The sequence below is a fragment of the Fulmarus glacialis genome, unplaced genomic scaffold (assembly GCF_000690835.1).
Source record: "Fulmarus glacialis isolate BGI_N327 unplaced genomic scaffold, ASM69083v1 scaffold165, whole genome shotgun sequence".
Taxonomy (NCBI): domain Eukaryota; kingdom Metazoa; phylum Chordata; class Aves; order Procellariiformes; family Procellariidae; genus Fulmarus; species Fulmarus glacialis.
The window spans coordinates 25,062-49,116 of record NW_009212112.1 but is presented as its reverse complement, the minus strand read 5'-3'; the positions used below and the strand labels follow the sequence as shown (position 1 = coordinate 49,116).

Below are 24,055 nucleotides of genomic sequence, written 5' to 3'. Positions count from 1 at the left end.
GTGTTTGTTTCGTCTTGTTTTGTTTTTTTGGGGGGGGGGGGGGCTACAACATATATTCAAATGCAACCATTTATTTCTTGTAGTATGCACTTAAAAATATTCAGACATCTACAAGTGACGTTGCCTGCTATAGCAGTCTGCCTTATAAGAGAGAAAGACCAAAAGAACTTCATGTAACAATTCAAGAAGTCTCACTGAATTACCAACCTCACCAGACTTGTTATTTAATAAAAAACTTCGCTCAATTGCCCCATTATACTGGTTTTTTTCTTTTTTTCTTATTTGATGGAATTGGATAGTATTTCCTTGCAAATATAGACTGAAAGTGTACTAATGCCTGGAAATATTATTTCATATTACTTTGCTGGCTGCCTTTAGTACACCACAAAAGTCCAGAGTAGGTTCCTTTTTAACATGCGAAGCAGCAGAGAGGTCAGAAAATGGGATCAGTGAAGCCCTTACTCCATTAGTCTTATCCCAGTTCATCCATGTCCTGTCAACCATGTTGCCGAGGCCTTGGCTATTCTCAGCCTCTGCTCTGAGCAGTTTGGGAGGAAGAAGCTTATGGCCCAAATGGGTGACCCACTGAGTTGGCTCTTGACAACACTGCAGTGCCAAACTCTGCAGTAACCTTAGTTTCTCCATCCTGTAGCATATTGTTCTCATCCTCGGCAAAAATTTTTTTTGTATTTAATGACCTAATATTGTTTTCTTTATGTATTGAATTTTATCTTCATTTTGCCTTTAAAGTATGTGAGAGAACTTACTTTTCCATTTGTACCTTTAATCAATTTATGCAATTAATTCATAAGGATTTCTTTACAGCATTTGTTATTTTCCCTCCACAGAGTCAGTTTAAGAACCACCTATTCTTAGGATGAAAGAACATACAGGTGCACTATCCTTTCAGTGTTTCAGGTGTGCCCTCCACTTTGCTATAGTTGCATCCCACTTGTCTCATTTGAAAAACAGTTGCATTCAGTACAGCACCTATATACTACTAAAAAGTGTGTTTCTTTGCCATCTTTTGACTTAACAGTATGATAAGTTTCAAAGAAACAACAGAATCATAAACAATCTCATGTTGCTGACATATAACCATTTAGAAGTGTAATCAACTGGGGGAAGCTTTTGTCACATTCTTAACATGTTCCACCTAGCATGTGCTATAACCAAAAGCCATCTTTTAAAACACAGCTTTTGAAGAAGATTTAATAATGTATTTTCATTAGAATCTCTGCTTTTAAAGTAAAATCTGTATTTCAAGTTTAAATAAAAGAAGATGGGTCGTCTCCTTTTGTCTTTACTTTCCTCTCTCAGACCCTAAGTCTTTCCTTATCTTTGACTGAATACTGCAGAAATAATGTTGTATCAAAACAGAAAGGAAAAAAGTCATAAGAACAGAAAAGATCAAAGAAATAAGAAAACGAGTCTGACCAGTACTTTAAAAAATAAGAAATGGAAAATCTATTTGATTCCAAAATTAATAAATTAATAAATAATCTCCACTTACATTGCATTCTTCAGTTAGCACATTTTTTCAACAAATATTTGATCTAGTTTCAAGCAGCCATATCTCTAGGCAGATGCATCCTCAAAATAAAACTAAAATGGAAACAGGCAAACCAACAAAAAAAAGGTTAAAAAACTGGCCACAACAAATCCCTGTCTCCAGATACATGTATAACTTAACTACAAATATCAATGAAGAGCCATAGCTTTACTTGTTTAAAACCAACTTATTTTCTGAAGGCTTCCAATGTAAACTTTATTGAAAAATTGCTGGAAGTAATCTTTTTTTTTCTTCCAAAAAATAGTAAAAACCAAAGTTTTCAATAAAATTTGATTGCTAATTTTAAAAAGAAGGATGGAGGGCCAGGGAAGAAAATGGTGAAAAACAAATGCTACATCTTCCAAAACCAATAAGACTGTTTTCTTTTGGAGAAAGGACAGCTGTTCACTTCCGACAACCTAAATACATTTTTAATTGGAGTTTCAAAAATAGTGAAGAGCTCTAATCACATCATGCATAACGCAAGTATAAACAGTTTAAGTATGAAATATCTTGAATGTCACATTGCACTGATAGGCCTAAGCTAGAATTTTGCAATCAAATTTGGACATCATATTTCACAAAATAAAGAATCATTTCTGAAAACAACTGCAATGATCAGAGACTTCAAATACGTTAATAACAAGATGGAGTTGGCATTGTTTGGTACAGATAGAGGAGCTGTCATGAGATCTGACAGCTTCTGTTTCTTCAACTACATAAAAGACTGCTAAAAAAAATGATTTCAAGTTCTCATCATGTTCAGGGAAAGAAGTTGTGTTCATATTATCATAAGGTTGATTTACATTCAATATCAGGAAAAGGTTTTTGATGGTATATACAGTCAATACAGTGAAGTACTAGGTAAAGATCACTCGGAAAGACAGGATTATCTTGATACTGGAGGTTTTAATGACAAACTAAAAAACCACGTGCCAGAAGGTCCATACTGATCCTATCTGGAGGCAGGAGGATGGCACAGATTATCTCTTTAGGTCCCTGTCTGTTCTGTTTTCAAGGCTTCTGTGTGTTTTTCAAGTTCAAGTACTAAATCAGTTAACCTGCTTGTGAAAAACAAAACTAAACCAAGAATAAACCCAAAGACATAAGAAATGAGGAAATTCTCAAACTACTTATTCCAAACTCTTTCCTTTTTCTTTTCCTTCTCTTTTCCCTTCTCCTCCCCTCCCCTCTCCTGAGACAGAACATCCAGTATGCAATGATTTTCAAGTTAAAAAAAAAAGCAGAAAGCTGCCAACTATGTGCCTATATAAAGCCTTTGTGCTTAATGGAAAAAGGAGAATTTGCAAGATAATTTTTGAGAATTTAACAAGGCTAAGTGACAACTTCATCCGTAGCATAAATACAGGCATCTGAAAAGTTACTCAGCTACTTTTAAAGCCAAAGCCAATACAAGACAATTCAATAAAGGCAAAACAATAATAATTCCCCAACTCTTTTCCCTTTTTCCTCTCTCCCTCCCTGTTTCTCCTCTCAGGTGTGGAAAAATTATGCCCACCCAATACCCAATATAGTAGCAAAGGCTACTATGTGGAGTCTAGTTTATTGTTCACTACAAAGCTTACTCTTTGCTTAGTCCCAGCTCCCCTTCCCCAGCAATCTCCTGAGTGTGCTCAGAGCACCCATGGGGTGGGTCAGGACAACAGTAACGGGGGTCTGGGGCCCGCACAGCGGAGGCCCCCCGCTATTCATTTTGCTGGGATTGAGGGTGTTGACAAGCTAACGAAAACCAAGGCTCAAAGTAAAAAAAAACTGATTTAAAGACAAAGTGGGCATGGAGAATGGAGTTCTCTTCTGCCTCCAATGGTAACTTCCAGCTGGCATTTAAAATACCATTTTCATTTTAATAAAAACTTTTTTCTGAGCTTAAAAGCCTCTTGATCTTGGCAAGCTCCTTATGCCAAAAGGCCTAAACAGGTCTGCCTCAAAGATCTGGCTGGCTCAGGAACCTGCCACAATAATTGTTATTTGTAGAATATCCCTAGCTTCTTATCACAACTTCATAGGCTGATATTTCTCAACCTTGCAGTTTTAAGCCTGTGGTAAGAGAAGATTAGACTAGTGGCAATCTGCAGACTTATCGTTATCTGTTATCAGGCAACCATTTGTTGTGCATGAAAAGGTGGGAGGGTGAGGAAAATGTATTTCACAAGATACTTTTCATGATGATGTATATTTATTACATTGATTACATTACGGGAGCGATTCTGAAAAGGGGAAGTGTTTTGAGTATATTGTGGTGTAATGGTACCTGCCAGCCTGGTGATAAAAAGAGTGCAAAACCCATCAGAGCAAATCAATATGTGACCACTTAGAAAGGGCAATTTGACCGCATCAGAGGGTGGTATTGTGCAACATCTTATCTGTTGGAGAAAGGTTTATGAATAGTCATCTTGAAGACAGAGGAGCTGTCAAAAAGCAACTGTCAAGAACAGCAAGTCTTTTCTTCCTGTATGTGTCTGATACATCAAATCCTGTTCATTGCAGGAATCATCACACATTTCAGTCTTCTAGAAAATAAGAAATATGTTAGTCTAGCCAATGTAATCAGTCAATCTAACACTATGCTGGCTATCAATCAAAAGAGGAATCTGTGGTCTCTTATCAGTTACAGAAATACATAACTACGGTCAAACCCTAGATGTATGTATTGCTGTAGCAACACAAACACACTGGATTAACTTCTGCTCTCTCTTATATCAATCTATAGTCAAGAAACTCTGCTGAAATCTCTCTTTTCTGTTTTTACACAGCAGAGTGTAATAAAAAGAGTGAGAAAAACTTCCGGCCTCCGTGAACATTTTAGAAGTTATAAATTCCTTCCTGTCTTGCTTCACATTTCAGGGACAAGGATGCTCATTTCAGATGGAAGCCATCATACCGTTTTTGTCAAATTGGGAGTGTGAGGAAATGACAATCAAGCTGATAATCTTAAATGAGTTTTAACCTTAACCAAAGAGAAATTGTTTTTACTTATTCTCCATTTTCATAGAAGGAACCTAAGGAGAAATGACATCAATTCCTCTCTAAGTTGTAGAACTCTTAACAAAATCTCAAAGAGGTCTTTGGAATGGTTGATTCAGCTACAACAATAAAGTTTTAGTCCAAACCCTGTCATAAAAATAATTGGTGATGCTGGAAATAATTATTGATAAAACATGATTGAATGTTTGGTTTATGTACATTTTGCTTTATTTTTTCCATTTGTAAAATGTAGTTGCCAACACTTATCCTAATGAAGCTTTTCCTCAGAACATGTCTATGTATGAGGTGTTCCCACACAATATTACAAAAAAAGCTCTGGAATATCATGAAAACAGCCATGAATCAGCCATTTGATTGAAAGCAGGGCTTGGAAGTATTGGGTTGAATAAGATATCAGGGCACACTATGAAAAGGAGGAAAAAACAAAACAAAATATTTATAGCTACCTACCTGGTGAACAGTGCTTGAGTGCTCGAATTTGTGATATAAATGATTGCTTTAACTTTTCCTAATACATAAATATGGCAAACACAGAAATATTATATGGGATATTGTTATACTTCTATGCAAGCATTCATAAAAGGCATTTACCTAACTTAAATTTGTTATTGTTGTCACCACTTGTAGCCATTTTTGCTCCTTGAACTTTTAGCTGTTGCTACATATTTCTGATTAAGAGCTGAAATAGATTTAGTTTCTAAATATTGAGAACAAATTTAGTTCTTATAAAAAAGTTCTGGTTTACAACTTTTATGCAACTTAAGTGGAATTAACACTACCATATCTCATTGTTAAAAATGTTGCAACTACTGATGCCAGTTTTAAAAATGGTGCTTTTCTGATAGTTCAATCTTACAGGGATTGTGGAAGTAAGCATATTTTTCTTTTTAATAAGCATTTGTGATGAATAAACACTGTCAAATACCAGGAGGTAACAGAGCATTAAATGTTCAAATATAACTGGGTCAGGTAGCTGACAGATAGGACTGAATTAACAAATGGAGAATAAAATATAGAAAGTATTTGCTTACCTTGTCTCTCTACCACTGCAACATTTGAGTTTAAAATGCTGAGATTAAAGATCCTTTAAATCAATAATTAAAAAAAAAAATGGAAAAAGTTACTGTATGTTCTGTGTAACGCAAGTGACTAAAAGAAATAGCCATGTATATTTAATTTTAAACCTATATTAATTAGATATAAACAAATGGTGTGGACAATAAAATGAATGTAAAGAGGTATTTGGCATGCAAACAAGTATTTTTGTATATATTGTCCGTGAAGTAAATGGAAGCGGGGTTGTTGCAAGAAAGCCAAATAAATTATGAATTTTTTTTTTTTTTTTTAACTGTCTCTTTAAGTTTCACAGAACATGAAAATACATTTATCTCTGTACAGGCTAGTAATTGTGAAGTGGAAGAGGTCACAGTCTGATTCCCACCCATTTCATATGAAAGATTTAGAATCACATGCAAAAAGGCATGAAGTGAAGGGCAAAATGTGAATCTATCCCAGAAGAAATTCTTTAGTCCTTCAAAAATGCTCTTAATGGAGGGAAACAGGAATGACCCATTCTGTTTTCATTCTATTAGAGGTACTGCAATTAATTGTCTTTGTACTTCAGGTGGCTAAATCTGGTCTAACTTTAAAGTAAAAGAAAAAGAAACAACAAAAAAACCCACAGTCTAAAATCATTTAATGCTTCTAAAAAGCTATGAGAATACATATATATATGTGTGTGTGTATATATATACATATATATACATATATATACATATATATACATATATAACACTGTTTTCAGCATAAAGAAAAGATTTATTTTGATCTCTTTGACAAAGATAAATAAAACATTATAATAATGATTAATTATTATTGATTTTCCACTTCAGTAAGTATCATTCAACAAAATATATCAAAGTATTTTATATTAAAGGAACAGTGAATGTGTCTGCCTCACAATGCCTATGGTGAGGCAGACAATGACATAATATCTGTTCTTCTGAGGAGCAAACTGCAGCAGAGTGATTTGAGATCACAGATTCAGTCAATGACAACAGTTGGATGCAGAACTGAATAGCCACCGCACAGGAACAAATTCAGCATAATGGCAAGGCTTATCTATTTGAAGAGAAGATCAAGGCAGAAAAGACAGCACACATCAAGAGTGAAAACCAATTGAAAAATGAGCAGTCCTGATCCCTCATTTTGAATATTAGCAAAATCTCAAGTTCTATCTTAAAACCTATCTCCAAATGGTCAACAAGACCATGGTCAACATTTTACTCCCGATGAAGCCGTAGGATAATTAGCAAAACAATCAGTTTTACTTTGTGTGCTGTGTGCTTCTGCAAAGTACAGAGTAACTCTTTAGACAAAAATGGATTTCAGCAAAGGTTGCAGACAGTCAGCATTGAAGACTCCAGTTCCCCCTCAAAATCTTCTTTTTTTCATAAAGTTCATACAAAATTAGCATTGATACATTCAGATTTAACCAGATGCAAATGCTTTGACTATCCATGCTGTTAAACATTAGTTTAACTCATCCTTTATGCACCTCCTGCTCTTTTTCATTAATATTTGCTCGAGAATCTTAAAAAAAAAAATTAAAAATCCCTCCTAAATAACTCCTGCATTGTCTAATGTCTCCATATTAATCTCACTTCATCTGATCAGCTTGCAGCCTCAGCTATTAAATTAAACATACCCTCGATGAAGCAACACTGTTGGTCTGCAGGGTTTTATGCTTGGTTTGGGCCTTATGCTTCAGCTTCTCTAGGCACTACTTCTCATTCACGGAGTTTTCATCTGAAGCCCCAGGCAGCATTATCCTGGCTCTCCTCTAAACCACAGTCTTCATGCTTAATCAGATAGCTACAATCAGCCTGTGGTTTATGCGGAACCTGAAGCCCATCTCAGGCCCCCTCCGAAATGGCAATATGCTTATCAGGTTCTGTTGTGCCAGGAAAATAATTAAGTTGTTTTGATAACTATTGCAGCCACCGCCTTGCCTTTGCCGTCATTACAGTGATGACCTTCCAAAGATGGTATTTTTAAACAAGATTGAAAAGAACCATACAAGTAGGTAATGCAAATTTCTATAAATATAAAATCAATGACAAATAAGAAAAAACAAACAAAAAAGTCCCTAAATATTTCTTTCTTAACTACTGCTTTTCAGCATACTCTCCTTGAAACAATAGCTTCACTTAGGGAGCTACATTATCACAACACAAATTCAAGGCTTGGTGCTTATTATGCCCCATCCAGATTTCAAACCTTATGCTTTGATATACCTACCTTTGAGAATCTGCTTCTCAGATTTTACCAAGCGTTGGGCATGCACCTGTGTATCTTGGAGCAGGCATGGGGCAGGGGAATTGCACTCAGACTGAGGAAGGTACGAGATGGATAACTCTGCCGTGTACTTTCACTGCGTACCCTTCGGTTAGTATGACAGTTTGTTTACATTTCCAATACAGTGCACCATAGAGAAACAGTATAATACTTTAAATTAATTTCAGCCTGTGTTTTTCTTTTTTGTTTGGTTAACTTTGCCAATAAATAAGTAGCAAAGGACCTTAGTGATGTTTTAAGTCAAACAATGACTTTACCTACCTTCCACTACTGTTCATTTGAATGTTTAGTTTTAGATAAACATTTAAGGTATTTAAAAAGTCACCATTTAACAACCATATTCTGAAATGAGTACTGAGGAATGAACAGATTTCTTCTTGTGAGGTATGTACAGTGTCCACAAAATATTTAGCTTATCAGTTTCCAAAGTAGGATCTTAGGAAAAATACATCTTTTAAAATTGTGATTTGAAGCTTTGTGGTAGAGATCATTGTGAATCAATAAGCATGGAACTCAAAATCATCACTTTTTTTAGGTTTGAAATGCATTCATGTAAAAGTAAACATGTTTTAAGGACAGTAAATAAAATATTTTGAATATTTCTGGAAACAACATGTAGTTGAACAGCTTAGGAAAATACAGATTTTGGGATTCACCTCCTTCGAGTCAGCAGGCCTACAGTCTGGTTTTGTTTGTTTGGTGCTGCAAACCTGGAAGCCTGTTTACATATTTTAGGCCAAAAAAGACTGTTTGATCATATTGCCTCACATCTTGACATCTTACTCTATTACACTTGCATTATGCTGTATGACTTTCTGAAAAACATTCAGTCTTGATCTGTAGACATTCAGTCTTGATCTGTAGGCAAGTATACATGCATATATATATATACACACACACATAAAATTGTGATTAAAAGTAGTAAAATACTCCTGTTATTGATGTATTCTTCAGATCATTGTGGATGACCCACAACTGGAAACAGTGTAACATCTGTCAGTTCAGTAAAACTTCAGTCAATGCAGTACTTGTCCAAAGTTAGGGCAACAGGTAACTAGACAAGTTCAAGGACATCAGATTCATAAAACAAAACAAAAAAACACCCCCCCACACAAGTCCCTCTAACATCCCTATTTTAACCTCACAGTTGTAGATGATGGGGCCAGGGGGGTGGGGAGTGTAAAAGAAGAAAAAATTACAGTGGCCAAACTTGCATGCTCTCTCAAATCAGTGTCTCCTATTGCCACTGAGATAAAGTAGTTGGCTGGACAAACCATTGGTCTCCCCTACCAGAATATTTCTTATATGCTTATTAGTGTAGAGCTGAGCCCAGATCAATTAGTTCTGTGGAGGGTAAGGGATAATCCATCCATATGACAAACTCATGTTGCTTCCAGGGCCAGAGCTTTTATTACTGCCTATCTCTGTGCACATCTTTTGAAACTACAGTGCATTTTGAGCGCCTCTGAAACAGCAAGAGATATCACACACAGAGGCAGATTTCACTCAGAATTTTCTGGTGAGAGAAAAATCTATGAGAAAAATATCCTTTCTTATTGTGAAGCGTTTAAAATAATGATGGATTTACCACCTGTTCCTGGGATTGATTAAAGTGACAGTGCTTCATGCTGTGATGTGATAATTTCTGACCTGTGGACTATAGTCACTGATGACTATAGTCACTGATAACTGATGACTGTAGTCACTTCCTGTAAACCTGTATCTCATGTTATGGAACAGCCAAATGACAGGGTATTGCAAACCATAAAAAAACAGTTTGGCTCTTTTCATCAGGCTGAAAACCTGCAATCCAGCTGTTGATTTGGAGAATAGAGAGAGGAGAACAAACAAACAAATTCTATATGCTCTGAAATCCAATCATTTGTGCAGAAGTAAGAATGCAACCACTTTTCCAGATTTGACTACAACCTAGCATATAGGGCACAGGAGATGTAGAAGGTATGCAGGGGAAGGAGGCACTTGAGAAAACAGCTCTAGTTTCCAGGACTCCCCCCTAGTATGCGGAGATGTACATGGAGGGAATGAATTTGCCCATATTATGTTTGTATCAGCAGATGCTGAACCCTTCCTGAATGAAAACCAGATTTACCCTTACCTACTAAAGTCAAAATCAGCACCTGCAGCTGATGTCAGCAGTGTTTTTCACAATATCATTCTCTAGAGAATTTGTAACAATAGACAGCTGAACACAGGAACCAGATGCTGGAAAACAGAAGATAAGAAAAGTAAATGTCATTTGCCTTGTTTAATATACAGTCTGAACCCTTCCTGAATGAAAACCAGATTTACCCTTACCTACTAAAGTCAAAATCAGCACCTGCAGCTGATGTCAGCAGTGTTTTTCACAATATCATTCTCTAGAGAATTTGTAACAATAGACAGCTGAACACAGGAACCAGATGCTGGAAAACAGAAGATAAGAAAAGTAAATGTCATTTGCCTTGTTTAATATACAGTCACTTAGGTTACCATCACGCACAGAGTTTGGTTGTTTAATTAAGAAGTTTGTGCTGATGTCATGGATTCAAGTCAGGTAAATACATTGCCATTTAGCACATACATAAAACTTTTGATTAAACACACATAAATGGAAAATTAAAGCAATGCAGATACTGTTACTGCAATCCACCCTGAAGAACTACTGCAGTTATTAAGGTATCTTTAGAGTTTTTAATTCGTTAAAATGTTAATGAAGGAGAATATTGGCTGAGCTGCTCTTGGTGCTGTATCCTAGCTGCTGTAAACCTCACAAAGGTCTGAAATCATACAGTGAGGGCATTATTTAATATCCTACGTGTCACTAGCACTCAACATATTTTCTGTGAGATATTAGGGTTGGCTGGAACGCTACAAGCTTTTATTTCAATTACACTTCTTGCATTTATGGTATGAATTTATTTTGTTTTAGGTAATACTCATCCATCCTCCTTTACAAATACTGTCTTCTTTCCCACCTCTATATGCATAACCTTTTTTACTTGGAGTAAGCTTAGAGTGATAATTACAGTCAAGTTTCCTGGGGTCAAATCAATTTGTGCTTTAATGCATACTGGGCAGACTTGGAAAACTCAATCTTTTTCTGTGCCACAGCTTCGGAGTAAATATCATAGTACAACCACCATATATGAATAGAAATTTAATGTAAATAGGCATATGGCTTTGTAAAAGTAACATACACATGAGCTTGTGTTTTCCTGTATTTTGCATGTTTCTCAGCCCAGGAGCTTTAGCTAGAAACTGTGATTAAAAGATGTTTGAGGAATCCTAAAGGTACAGAAACTTTTTTTTTTTCCTCTCATTTCTGAAAGGGTCATTTTGGACACACCTGAATAGCTTACACTTCCCTGTTCCTTCCCATTGCTTACTATTTATGCTTATTGCTTTCACATTTAGGAAGACATAAGCATATTTGAAAGAATCATACAAAATCCGACAGTTAATGACACTTTGCAAAGTTGATCGTTTATGCCATGTACAGTCTATTAGGTTTCCCTATACATTTTCCAGAGTCAGTAGGTCTGGATATATTACAGCAAAACCTCAATATTTCCAGTTGTCAAACTATTAATATAATGCTTCATTATGAAATTTTTTTCAATCTGAAGTTATACATGGCTTGAGTCTTTTGCCTTAAGCCATAAAGAAAGCAATGTTATGAAAGGTAAACTCAAAGAAAAGACTTTGTAGTAAAGGCAAAGTTGTGACTGGCATGTGGAAAGCATCTTAACTGTACCAGGAACTAAAAGGCTGAATATATACAGCGTTTTGGGGGAAGGGAATGTTTTCCATCTGAAGCATAAATTGCACATGAAATATAAAAAGAACAGGGATGTGTTGGGACAGCTACATTATGGTTTAGCAAAACCTTAAACAGAAATACATTTGGTATAAAAAGACAATACCAATGTAACTCTTGAATCAGCTTTTATTTTCACAGGGGGAAAAAAATCTTTGTCTTTTATAGCTTCCAAGTTTCCCCTGCTGACTTGTGATAGCCTCAAACCAAAAGAACAAGCACCATTTACACTTCACGTTTTTATTGTTACGCCTCCAACAACTGGAAGAAAAAAAAACCCAGCAAGCAAACCCTAATGTCCTCCTTTAAGAAAGACCTTTGAATGACACACATTGAAACTAAACTCTATGCCAGCCAAAATTAACAAAGAGCATGCAATAAGCTACTTCTCCAAACATCTAAAATACATATACAGGCATACACAAACTTACCATTAGCATTTTCAATGTTTGGTGTAAATATAAATACAATCTAACTTTACTGGTCAAGGTGGAAAGAAATAACAGAGAAGACTGCAGTAAACTCCTTAGAAAGTGCTTCACACAAATATAGTATGAAAGAGAAATTAAGCCCTTTAGATTATCATAACAAATTTACAGAAATTATGAAAACACCTTCACAATTCTACAGGATTAATTTAAAAAATACTGTAAGGACATTAAAATTTTCTAACATAATTTGTAGGACTTTTGCTCAAAGAACTTTGTACTTCTACTTGAACACAACAGTAAATAGCAAGTAAGGATGAACACCCAAGTGCAGTATTGCACAATATACAAGGCAACACTGTTGATAGTGAACACAGGAAGAAAAGTAACACGCCATAGCTATATCTAACCTGTGGGACCCAGAACTGCTTCCCCATGCCAAGAAAAGATGCAGTTTTGCGTCTTCCTCCCATTCCTCCACGTCCTGGTTTGACGAGAGCAAATAAATAAAAATAGCTGAGACAGATAGGAGCCTCTACTCTCTCTAATGTGTGACCAGCATGTTAGAGAGTTTGGAGTTTCAGGTGTTGGGCCTGGGACTGGGCATGCCCATGAATTCACTTGTCCTCCAGGTCAGATATCAATCACCTGCCTATCTATCTGGTAAGTTTATGACACATCTGAAAAAAAAAAAAAAGATTTCTGACTTTAAAACCCTGTATTTGCGCCCTTTGTTCCTCCCATGTGCATCTGCATTCTAGCTGTGGTTGCAGCTCCATGCAATCCTGTATCCTCGACATACCCTTGAAGAGGTTCACTTGTGTTCTGGTACTGTTTTCACCACAACAATGTAGACATCAGCATGGTCTTCATCTCCCAATAAAATATGCAGATGTACCAATTTAGTGACACTAAAAAGAGTTTGTTTGACCACAATAATCCCCCCACATATTTTCTCTTAAAAAGTAAGGAAAGAACATTGTTCACGCTTTCTAGAAGTCATTTACAGGCAAATAAGGTCTGAGACAGAAGACCATGGGATATCAGGATTCCTCTGCTGGAGACAACTGTGTGGGTGGAGGCAGTGGAGGTAAGAAATCTGTAGTAATAGCCCCTTCTTTGTGTGTCTTCTTCCTTCCTTTCCCCTCAACCCTCTCCAGAAGAGAGATCATACCTCTTTTCTAAATTTAGGCAACCAAAAAATGTTTTCACTGTATTTATTCATAACAACCTCTCTAGTCATAAGTAGCTCATCTTGCTCTTTTTTCCCTTTTTCATCTGCAATAATAGTTGTACAGAAATAAACTGCAAATAAAATGAAATTTAAATGAAGCCTGGAATTTTCTTGCTTCTAAATGGGGAAAATACATTCATATCACTATATAGTTTATTAACTGTGTCCATTGATTTTCCCCTCTTCCATTGATTATATGTCTGCCTAACTTGAAAAGAGTTACTCTCTATTACAAAGAGCTGAGAACCAAATCAGCTGCACAGTTTACAGGAAATTTAATAAATTAAAATTTAATTAGTAAGAAACAGTCAAGTACTTTTAAACATGGGCCTTTAAGGAACTCTTTTCTAAGGAAACATTTTTTTCTTTTTCCTCTATGTTTTCTTTTGCCATTCCATATTAATTTTTGATACTTTATGAGATATCTTTTCCCTCCAAAGAATGCTGATATCTTATCTACTGTGTATAATAATAGCAGCTTTGAGAGAGGTTATGGATTAGCCTTGGACATACTAAGAATGCATAGTCAAATAAAATATTTCCTGAAACCAGGCAGTTCTGTGTTATAACCACCATTTGCTGATCAATATTGAATGCTACATGGGGGTGAAGTGTAAGCCAAAGGAGCAAGGTACTTAATTTAGGGGAAGCAGAATTATGCTACAGAACTCTGAGATAATCTGTTGTTTGCCTACCTACTCATTTATTTATTGTAAATTACAGTAACAAGGATCCATGTAAATTTATGTCAAGATTTCTTTTGAGAACATCAAGATCTCAATTATTACATCGCATAAAAATTCAGTTCCACAGAACTGGATAGACAAGCTAATTTGAGATGCACACTTCTCCTATGTCAATAAAGAAAAAAAAAGATTGAGAAAGCATTTATAAATATGCCCATACTTATAAGACATACATTGTTACAGAAATAGCTAATTGTCACTGCCATAACCATTACCAATGTCTTTGTCTCTGATGATCCTCAGGAAAAGTTGTGTTGAGAACACGTTTAGCCAGCCACACAGAAAACTATAGAAAAAGAAATGTGTGAAAAAGAATATTAAGAAATCAAGATACTCAGCAGTGCATCTTCTAAGTTATGTCTTCATTCCAATGTGTTTCAGATGACTTGGTGCTGGATATTGAATGGAATGGGGATGGCATTTTTTATCGGTGTGGTCACTATACATTGAGTAATCTAATACATTATCTGGTTTGGGGTTTTTTTTGTTTGTTTGTTTGTTTTCCTTTATCAAAGTGTTTCATGCTTCTCCTCCAACCTGCAGCTCTTCACAGAAATTGCAGAATGATCAATTTATGATATGAGAAAGGACACATTTGACAAGTTCATTTTCCACCCATATAGGGTTTTTGCTTGCTAACCTAGCCAACCCCAAACAAAGAAAAAGAATCATGTAGACTAAAAAAAAAAAAAAAATTTCAACAGAATGACTTTCTGCTGATAGTAAATGGTGGACATCCCCAGACATGCTGAGTCTGTAAAATGTAAAGGGAAACCACAGCAGTCAAAGATTATTTCAGATCAAATGTATGAATACTATTTTTCCAGTTTGAACATCTGAGCCCACTTCACACACATAAAGAGTTTACTAATTAAAAAAAAAAAAAAAATCCACAAAATATTTTATATGTAAAACCATTTACTATAACTGGAAATAGGATTTAGAATATTTGTCTGTTCTTGTTCCTTGGTTTTAGTGAATAAAGGGCATGATATTTTCTAAACATATTGTAACACACAACATTTTTGCATGTGATTTTCTGTAGGCGATTGTCTGCAGGCTCTCCATAGAACAATTAAAATTTGAAAAGCTGAAATAATATTTTATGTTATAAATTCAAAATATTTAAGAAGTTTATAGAAGATTACCAGTCATAAAGAAACACAATATAGATTGGTCAAAATTAAATTGCAGTATCTTTTTACAAATGTATATGTCCTTATACTTCTTTTGCATAAACATCTACAATCTTATGTGGAGTTACTCTGTCTTATACATTAAAAGCATGTTTTGTAATTATATAACTCTAATATAGTGAGAGAATGGTTGGATTGTTCTGTTTTACACAACTAGTATTTTATTTCTATAAGATGCTGGATAATGTTTTGCTTTATTTTGTTATTCTTAAATATGAAAATGATCCCATTTTTTTTCACAAACTGTGATGTTGCAAAATTACTTCACAGATTAATGAAGATTCCTCAAATGCGAAGTGCAAACCAAAGCATACATAGGAATTAGAAATTGTTACATGTAGAAGAAGTGAAAGTTTGCAACTGTACTTCAAGTGGAGTACTTCAATAGAAAATTGGCAGTAGGAGGTAGAACTCTTCATTGCGGGGAAATCACATTCTATTCCCAAATTTATCATGCTTGAAAATTCTGTTTATCATTTGGTAGAAATATGAGATAAGTAGGAAACTTAAAATACCCATTACAGTTTGAGCTACCTGACATCTTTGTAGATAGTTTGAACAGGCAGATAAAATAAATTAACCTGTTCTCTGAGGATCTATGTAGAGTTGAGGAGCAGGGTAAGGGAATGGCAATGGACAGATGTGATTTTTTTTCCAGAACCACTTGTTAGTGCAGAAAAGATCACAGCTCCCACTACTTGCTCATTGTCGCCCCATTTCAAGGGGTTATCAACCCTGGATTGCCAGCAGAGTTGCTCATATGAGCAATCAAAATGAGGTTGGCAAGCTAACACTATTTACACTCACAGCCTGAATCTCTGCGATTCACCTGCATCTGTCTTCTTTTACTATATAGGACCTCTTTTCAGCAGATGACCAGTTCTCCAAGTTTAGAAAGAGTTTGTAGTAATAAAAAATTTCAAATAGTAAAATTTACAATCTTAGTAGGTAAAGCACTAACTTTAAATCAGTTTATAGTCTCTGAAATATTCTTTAGGTAGCAGAACTTCCTGGGAAAAACATTTAGCAGGTTTTCAAATATGAACTACATTATTACCACAGTTTCAAATAAAATTATATTAAAATAACATACCAGATATAATTACCAGTAAAATGCATATTGTGTACTTATTATTTCTGCTAAAATTCCACATATACAATATATTCCAATTTAAACTAAGAATTTTGTTTTCTGTTCTAAGTCAAGATAAACAATATATAAATCTCATTTTACCCCCTGTCCCCTTCTTTCTTTTACTTTCCAGTTCGGAACTGTGCGAGATTTTGTTTCAGTAATGGCTGTTTGTTTTTAAAGTGGGAAACTTTTAGTGTCTCTGGACATATTGCATTCTTCCCATGCATAACAGTCCTGACAAAGACCAGGGCTCCTGTAAGTTGTCTCTTCCTTTGCAGTCTGCCAGGCAGGCTGCTATGGAGGTAATACCTCTGGGCCAGAGGCCAATTTAATTCATAGAACAATAAGCAAGTTAAATAAATTTCTATCAATAACAATGTGTGTTGTACAAGTATATGCATGTGCAGGAAAAAAACAAAAGCCCCAGGGAGACTGATGGAAATTATTTCAAAAATACATAAAGTAACTTTGTAAATACAGGACAGAATGTGCAGCTACTCAACTTTTGAGAACTTACATGTCTAATATAAGCACTTACCTGACTAATGTTAGTACTATAAACAGTTTAACAAATTACTGATTAGTCAGTGATAATTTATTGTGTGAGAATCGATAAGTACTTCCTTATATTCAGTGTCGAGAAAGGATGTTATGTTTATGGAGGCTCCAGCCTCCCTAACGTCTTATGTTAAGTTATTTCCCTTCTCCTGACCCATGGGATTGATCGCTCACCGAGGTCCCAGACACGGCTCTTGCTCTAGCTGCTCCCCCGGCTGGCTGGCTGAGGATGTTAAGGAGGCATGTAACAACACAGGGCATCATAACAGGCTCTTGGAAGTTTTAAAGACTCAAAAAGAAGCTGTCCTGTCGTCATGAGAAAACTAGGTTCAGGTGCTAGTCATCAGTCCTGAGATCTTATTTGGCATATTTTTAAAAAGCTTCTACTGCAAGAAAAAAGGAGAAAGCTATATTTATGCCACAAGGTGAGGAATATCTCGACAAGAAAGAATGTGCACTGTTTCTTAGGGACAGGAAATTGTCCTGTGTGGCACAAAACAAAATCATCTGACCAAAAGAAATACGCTATATTTTGTACTTCACATACAAATAAGTCTACTCTTTTTCCTGAAAATAAGAATCAAATATGAAAATAAGAATCAAGTATTTTCAATGAACTTTGTATATTGATTACATAGAGCTCCATATTCTGCGTCAAGATACCCATAAAATATTTAAGTTTATTTTCTCTGTATTACCTGCACAATTGGCAAGTTGACAGGGACTTTTTTCGAGTGCTGTATGCATGTTGTATATAATTCTTTCAACCCATTGTATGCAATCCTTAAGAATTTTCACAGTTAAAGTGCTAAAACTGTTTGGATAGTCATCTCATCCAATCTTACCTCTAGAAGACCATTACAATAATCAGATCACATTTGGTGACTAGTGTAGGGCTACAGTGTTAAACTAGAGGAAAAAATCAAAGTCAAGAAATTTAACAAAATCCACCACAATCACCCTTCATACAGGTGAGGTAATAAAAAAATGCAATGGCTTAGCTATGAAACATGGAGATAAACACTGGCAGGAATACAGAAGCAAGGAAACAAGGAAAGAAGTGGAATAAAATAACTTATCTGGCCTTAGTGACTATCTAGAGTAATACCTTTACTGATATTGAACAGTATTTTCTCAGGTGGATGATATACTATATTATTCTACTCAGAGAAATCAAAAAAATGCTGGGATAAGATTCTTTCTGTCCACATTTGAAAAACACTCAGGTCACCGATCGGTGCCCAGATGTGACTGTAAGAATATATCTGAGGAAAATATACTGCAGATGCTCATAAAAAGGAACTGTGGGTCCCTGTAAATGAAACTAGAGGAATAGACTTCTGAAAAAGAGTATTATGTGAGAATTTCTAGTGCCTGGGTCAGCTTCAATGGCTTGCTTTGGCTTTGGTTTTAGGCACTTTTTCATAACGGTGCTATACGGCAAACTAATCAGTGCCTGTAAGTTCACAGGGATATAGTTTTGAACTCTTATGAAATGGTGTAGTAGGAAAAGGAGTGTTAAACCCCACTCGATGCTTTGAAAATTTACCTCCTAGTGTTCTTGAAAATCATTTCTCCTGTGTGGAGAGGACTAGAAGGAAGTAATTAATGGAGGTAAGGTGTTCCTAAAGGAAAAAAAAAAAAAACAACTAGAAACACAAATTGCTTAAATCGGACCATTTATAGCTGAATTTGGGAAGTTCAGAAGCTGTAATCCTTAAAACCCACTTATTCTATGTTGTTACAAGGTAACTGGTTGCCTTATCAGCAATCAATAAATGGGAAGACAAGTGTTATTTTGCAAATAGAACCTTGGGACTTTTACACCCCTGTCATCTTCAAAAAGAAGACTTCTGGTAGTTTCTGGGCAGACTATTCAAAGAAATACCATTTTTTTTGGTTTAAGTTGCTTATTTTAAATACTACTCCAATATCTTCTGCATCCCCCTGTGTCCTTATGAGTTTGTTTAGAGCTATTTTTTGTGTATGACTGAGTCTCAAATTTGCAATTTTTCCAACAGTGAAATAGAAGATAACCACTGCTGACCCCAATTACAGTCAAGATTGTACAGACTTATTCATATACGCTGAATGATTTGGTCTGTAATAACAATACATATATTTATAGAATTCTTCTTTTCTACCTCCCTGAAGCTACACACTGACCAAGATAAAGGAGATGGAAATTTAAAATACATATTAACAGGAGATGGGGCTGGCAGTCTGTTCATTATAGATGAAAATACAGGAGATATTCATGCTGCAAAGAAATTGGACAGAGAAGAAAAGTCCCTGTATGTGCTACGTGCCAAGGCTATAGACAGAAAAACTGGAAGACAAGTGGAGCCAGAGTCTGAATTTATCATTAAAATCCACGATATCAATGACAATGAACCAAAATTCACCAAGGACATGTACACCGCCAGTATTCCGGAGATGTCTGGAGTTGGTAGGTAAAAACTTATCCTTATGTAAAATACAAATAGGTTTGAGTTGATTTGGAACTTATAAGTAATGTATTATTTGAGGCATATAATACTAGCTTCTCTGAATATCCATGGGACAGGTTTTTTTGCCAGTAATGTATCATAAATGATTGATTCCTGCTTTTATTTATTTGTTTCATCTTTATCCACTTTTTAATCCTTTTTCCACACTATAAGCTACTCTTTACTCTTTTAAGCCCACCGGAAGCATCAAGGAATAGCATATATGGTTGTCTTATTAGTTACTATATAGTTTTGCCACAGCTGAGAATATCACTTGTATAAAATGTATCCTTTTTGTATTTGTAAAGTCTAATTTACCAAACCTTTCTGTACCTTTAGACACAAATGGCTTTAAGCACGTAAGTATGTAAATCAATTAATGTGTCAAAATCATGCCACATGTAATCTTACAAATACCTAAAAATCTGTTTTGGGGTGGTTTTTTTGTTGTTTTTTAATTATTATTATTTCTCTTTGGTATCAATATTAGTAGTTGTTGTTGTGGGTTTTTTTAATATGGACTTGTCTGTTTGGGTTTTTTTAAGATACCAAACATATGAACACCTTCCCCAAAGAAATAACTCTTTTTGTTTAAAAAATATTTTTCTTCATGGATAAAAACTTACAGCTATTCACAACTGCTGCATTGAAAAGTAAAAATGTGGAATGACAGAAGAAGACAGGTGAGAAATATAGCATCAAAGGAAAATAATTCTCTGAGTTTTGTTCAAATAATATAAAGTGATAGATAATATTCACCTGCACACATTCATCAGAAGTTATCATGATTACCTAAGTGCTCCATTCTTTTACAGTAGAGACAGTCTCTGCTAAGATGAGCAAGCATAAAATACATAGGCTATGTGAAACAACTGACAGATAAATTCTCAAGAGTTATTTACTTATAATGAATTACTGTAATGGTTTGCAAAATCAGCCCTGGATGATGGCATTGCTAAGAGAGACAATAAAATAGCAATCAACATTTGTGACTAATACGTATCTTTGCAAAATGATTTCCAGAAGTTAATAATTATCTCTGAGATCAGTAGCAGAAGTATAACAGAACAGGACTTTATTTTATAACTCCCTTTTATTATCATGAGAAGGGAATAACTACACTACTATGTATAATGCGAAGAGTCCAAGAATGTTTTTTTTTAAAGATACATGGAAAATAGAGAAATCCTTTCCATTCAGAATTTACTTTGCTGATAATCTGTGAAGGAAAACTGTGGCAGTGCACTTGTCATATTTAATTTGAAATATATTTGTGAGGAAGGAACTCTATAGGAATAGATAAGATAAAAAGCATGATGTCCATGTTTAACCTTATCACTTAGTCCAACTTCATTACAGTCAATGGAGAAACATGAGTAAAAGAGAACAGAATAAGATCCAGTGCTTTGGCACTGCCTGTGAAATTTTTAGTCTATGAAATGTCTATATTTGATGAGGATGATGATAGTACAAGTACCATTACGTACTTTAGGCTGGGAAAGTGTCCATAAAAGACCCAAGTAAAGGTGAGTTTCACTGTGAAGAAAGAATTAGAGGAAAAGGATTTAGACAGTAAAAAAAGCCCCTTAGCTTCCAATATGAAGGCAAAAAAGGGATCCTAGGTACTCTTTGCTCTGTTTGGTTGACAATTGCACTTGGGGATATAAAAACTACACTGGAATGGCAATTTTGAGCATTTGAATTTGAATGAGTAAAAGTAGTTTTTAATTTTTTAAAATAGCAGAGAATAAGAACCCAAATCCAGATCAGTCCATTCAAGAAGCAGAAATTCTACATTTCTGAAGTCAGTCATAAGAAGGCTAATTCAACAGTCAGGTTGTACATATAGGAAAATAAGGAATACACAAATATATTCCTTCTTGGAGTCCCTTTGTCCTCCTCTAGGTAAGGAAGCAGATGCCATAACTGGAGAAAATGACTTGGGAGTGAAAAGGTGAGATTCTTGCCATAAGTGGAATACAACTTACAGGTGAGCAAGTGGTACTCTTGTAAATCTTCCCATAAAACACACAAGAGAACACATAAAATAGAGAATGAAGATGGCGTAGTTCTTGAAATATCTAGACAAAAGAAAGCTACATGAATGTAAGCCAGCAAATACGCACTAGACAGCACATATAACAAAATGCAGGGAAAAGAAAAAAAAAGAGAGTAACAAAAATTAAACTCAAAACTGAGCCAGTGTGGCAATGGGCTGTGTAAATAGCTCCTGGTTCATACTTTCCACAGTGGCTAGGATATCCATTAAAAAATCTCCAATGCATTATGAAAATGGCATTTAAACAGTTGTAATTATTATTCATTCAATAGGTATGATTTAGTGAACAACTACTATGTTTTCTTTTGCCTGGATATGCAGTCCAATGATTTTTTTCCTGAACATAGTGTTTATTGCAGAACATCACAAATTTACAGAACTGTCAGTTATACAAGTAGGTCCATTACACCTCAACACTTAATCTCTTCAGTGGTTTTAGTATATATTGCCATTCACAGATTAGATAGGTGTCAAATAGAAGTTCAAAAGCTAAATTTGGTAAGGAAGTAGGGCCAAACCTTTTAGTTGGTTCTGGCCTGTAGAATTTAAAATGGAATTTGAGGTTGGAGGGTCATGTAAAATCAGTCATGAAGGAGGAACAAATTGAGGAATTATTGAGTGAGCAATGCATATTGGGATTATTGCTGTTGTGAAAGTAAATGCATCTGAAAGAAAAGGACTGAAAATATACTGAAAATGAAAAGAATGAATGAAAAAAGGCTGAGATGTATTCCAGAAAACCAGAAGACTTCAGAATATAAAAATGAAGTGCCCCTTAATTCTGTATGTTCCTCTATAACAAATGGAAGAAAATAAGAATAATAAAATAAAAGCAAGAATCCCTGGAATAGGGTGATCAACTTTACTTACACTACATCAAATGAAAAAGTCAGTGTAGTCCTGCATTATCTGCATAAATACTTAAGATGATAAAGGTTATTTGTTATAACTATATATACACAGATTCTTGAATACCTAAGCAAATAACTTTTCTGACTGAAAAGAATTATACAATTACACTATACACATTTTAAGAAATAAATATACTCATGATGAGCAGGTCAAAAATTTCTGGAAAGGTCTCAGTTTCTTCGCATCCTTCACTTCCTCCCAATTTTGTGTCTTAAAATATTTTTTTTTCCTTAACTATTATATTTACTATGTTTGCCAGGTTGAACAAATATGACAGCAAATATTTATGAAAGCTCAGGAAAATGTCACTAAGACTGAGAAATTGAAGAGGAATCATCACTAGCAATGTTTCCAGTTGTGTGTGCATCTGTTATTCAAATGACATATCATACTACATATTTCTCACTGTGTTACTGACTGTTTCTTGGAATAACTAGATCTAGAGCACACAAGGGAAAATGAAAAGTCAACACCTCTGACAGAATGTGTGATTTTCGGTACCAATAGGCAAGCGTCACTCATGTTTAACTAGTTTGATAGTAAGAACAGTGAAAGCGTAACATGGATTTTGAGCGCAACCTATGCAAGCCCAGGGGGAAATATGAATGTTTATTTGTGCACTAGTTTGTGCTAATCCTATGTTGTAGTATCGACACTGCAGCCATCAATCTATACATAAATTAGCCTTGCTATACCTAAAAGCGATCCAGTCATATCTCCAACAGCATTATGGGTATACCTAAAATGCTGTGTAGCAAAATTAGTACTGGAAGCAATCAAAACCACTGAAGTGAGCTGACTGCAGTGTCATTTCAGATAGCTTTTATGGAAATGATCACGCTAAATGCTCACAGTGATATTAACTTAAAAACTTAAATGAGAAAGTTAGTTTAAGAGGTTCTAAAACTCAGTAACATAGAATTTCTCATTAAAATCAGCATCTATACTGAAGAACTGGAGGATAATAACTGCTATAGCTATATTTTCTATATTAGCTAGAGTTGACTGTAAGAATCCTGAGATTTATGTCAGACTAGGTAAATTGATTCAATAAAAAATAGTTCCAAAAAATGAGAAAAAGATACTAGATAGACCCATAAAGGTTAATCAAAACATAATGTAGAAAGTAAAGGAATAAAAGATGTTCAACATTTTAAATTGATGGAATGCTAAAGCTGTAAGATACAATCTTGGTCACAATGAAGAGCAGGTGGATTTGAAACATGACCTATTCTGATTTGGCTATATTTTAAAAATACCATAAGAAGAAACTTCAGAGAAGCTAAATACATATTATGCATCTTGAGAATAATCTTTTCATCTCCTCTTCATCTAGAAGGAAAAGTAAAGCCCTAATCACACTTAAAATCTACTCATTTCGTCTTCAAGGCTTATGCGAGTAGAAGGTATGATCCAAGTATTTTTCCAAGTGAAAGATGATTGCTAAAAAAACAAAAGAAAAGAAATCAAAATTAACCCTACACCTCATTGTGAAAACCACTTTTCTCAGGATATAAATAAAGTTATTAAGAAATTTTTAAAAAGGGAAGTTAGCAATGAGATGGC

The 24,055-nt window shown here is 35.0% G+C and overlaps 1 protein-coding gene across 1 annotated transcript in view; it reads left to right on the top strand.

Annotated features, from left to right (window-relative positions):
- Positions 1 to 13,195: 13,195 nt before the first annotated feature.
- Positions 13,196 to 24,055, top strand: part of LOC104076756 (cadherin-9-like) — a gene marked incomplete at its 3' end in the record, with an annotated part of 35,143 nt that continues 24,283 nt past the window's right edge. The window contains exons 1-2 of the mRNA XM_009577744.1: positions 13,196 to 13,250; positions 19,158 to 19,478. Coding sequence (XP_009576039.1) covers positions 13,196 to 13,250; positions 19,158 to 19,478 — 376 coding nt within the window. The remainder of the gene's footprint in view (positions 13,251 to 19,157; positions 19,479 to 24,055) is intronic.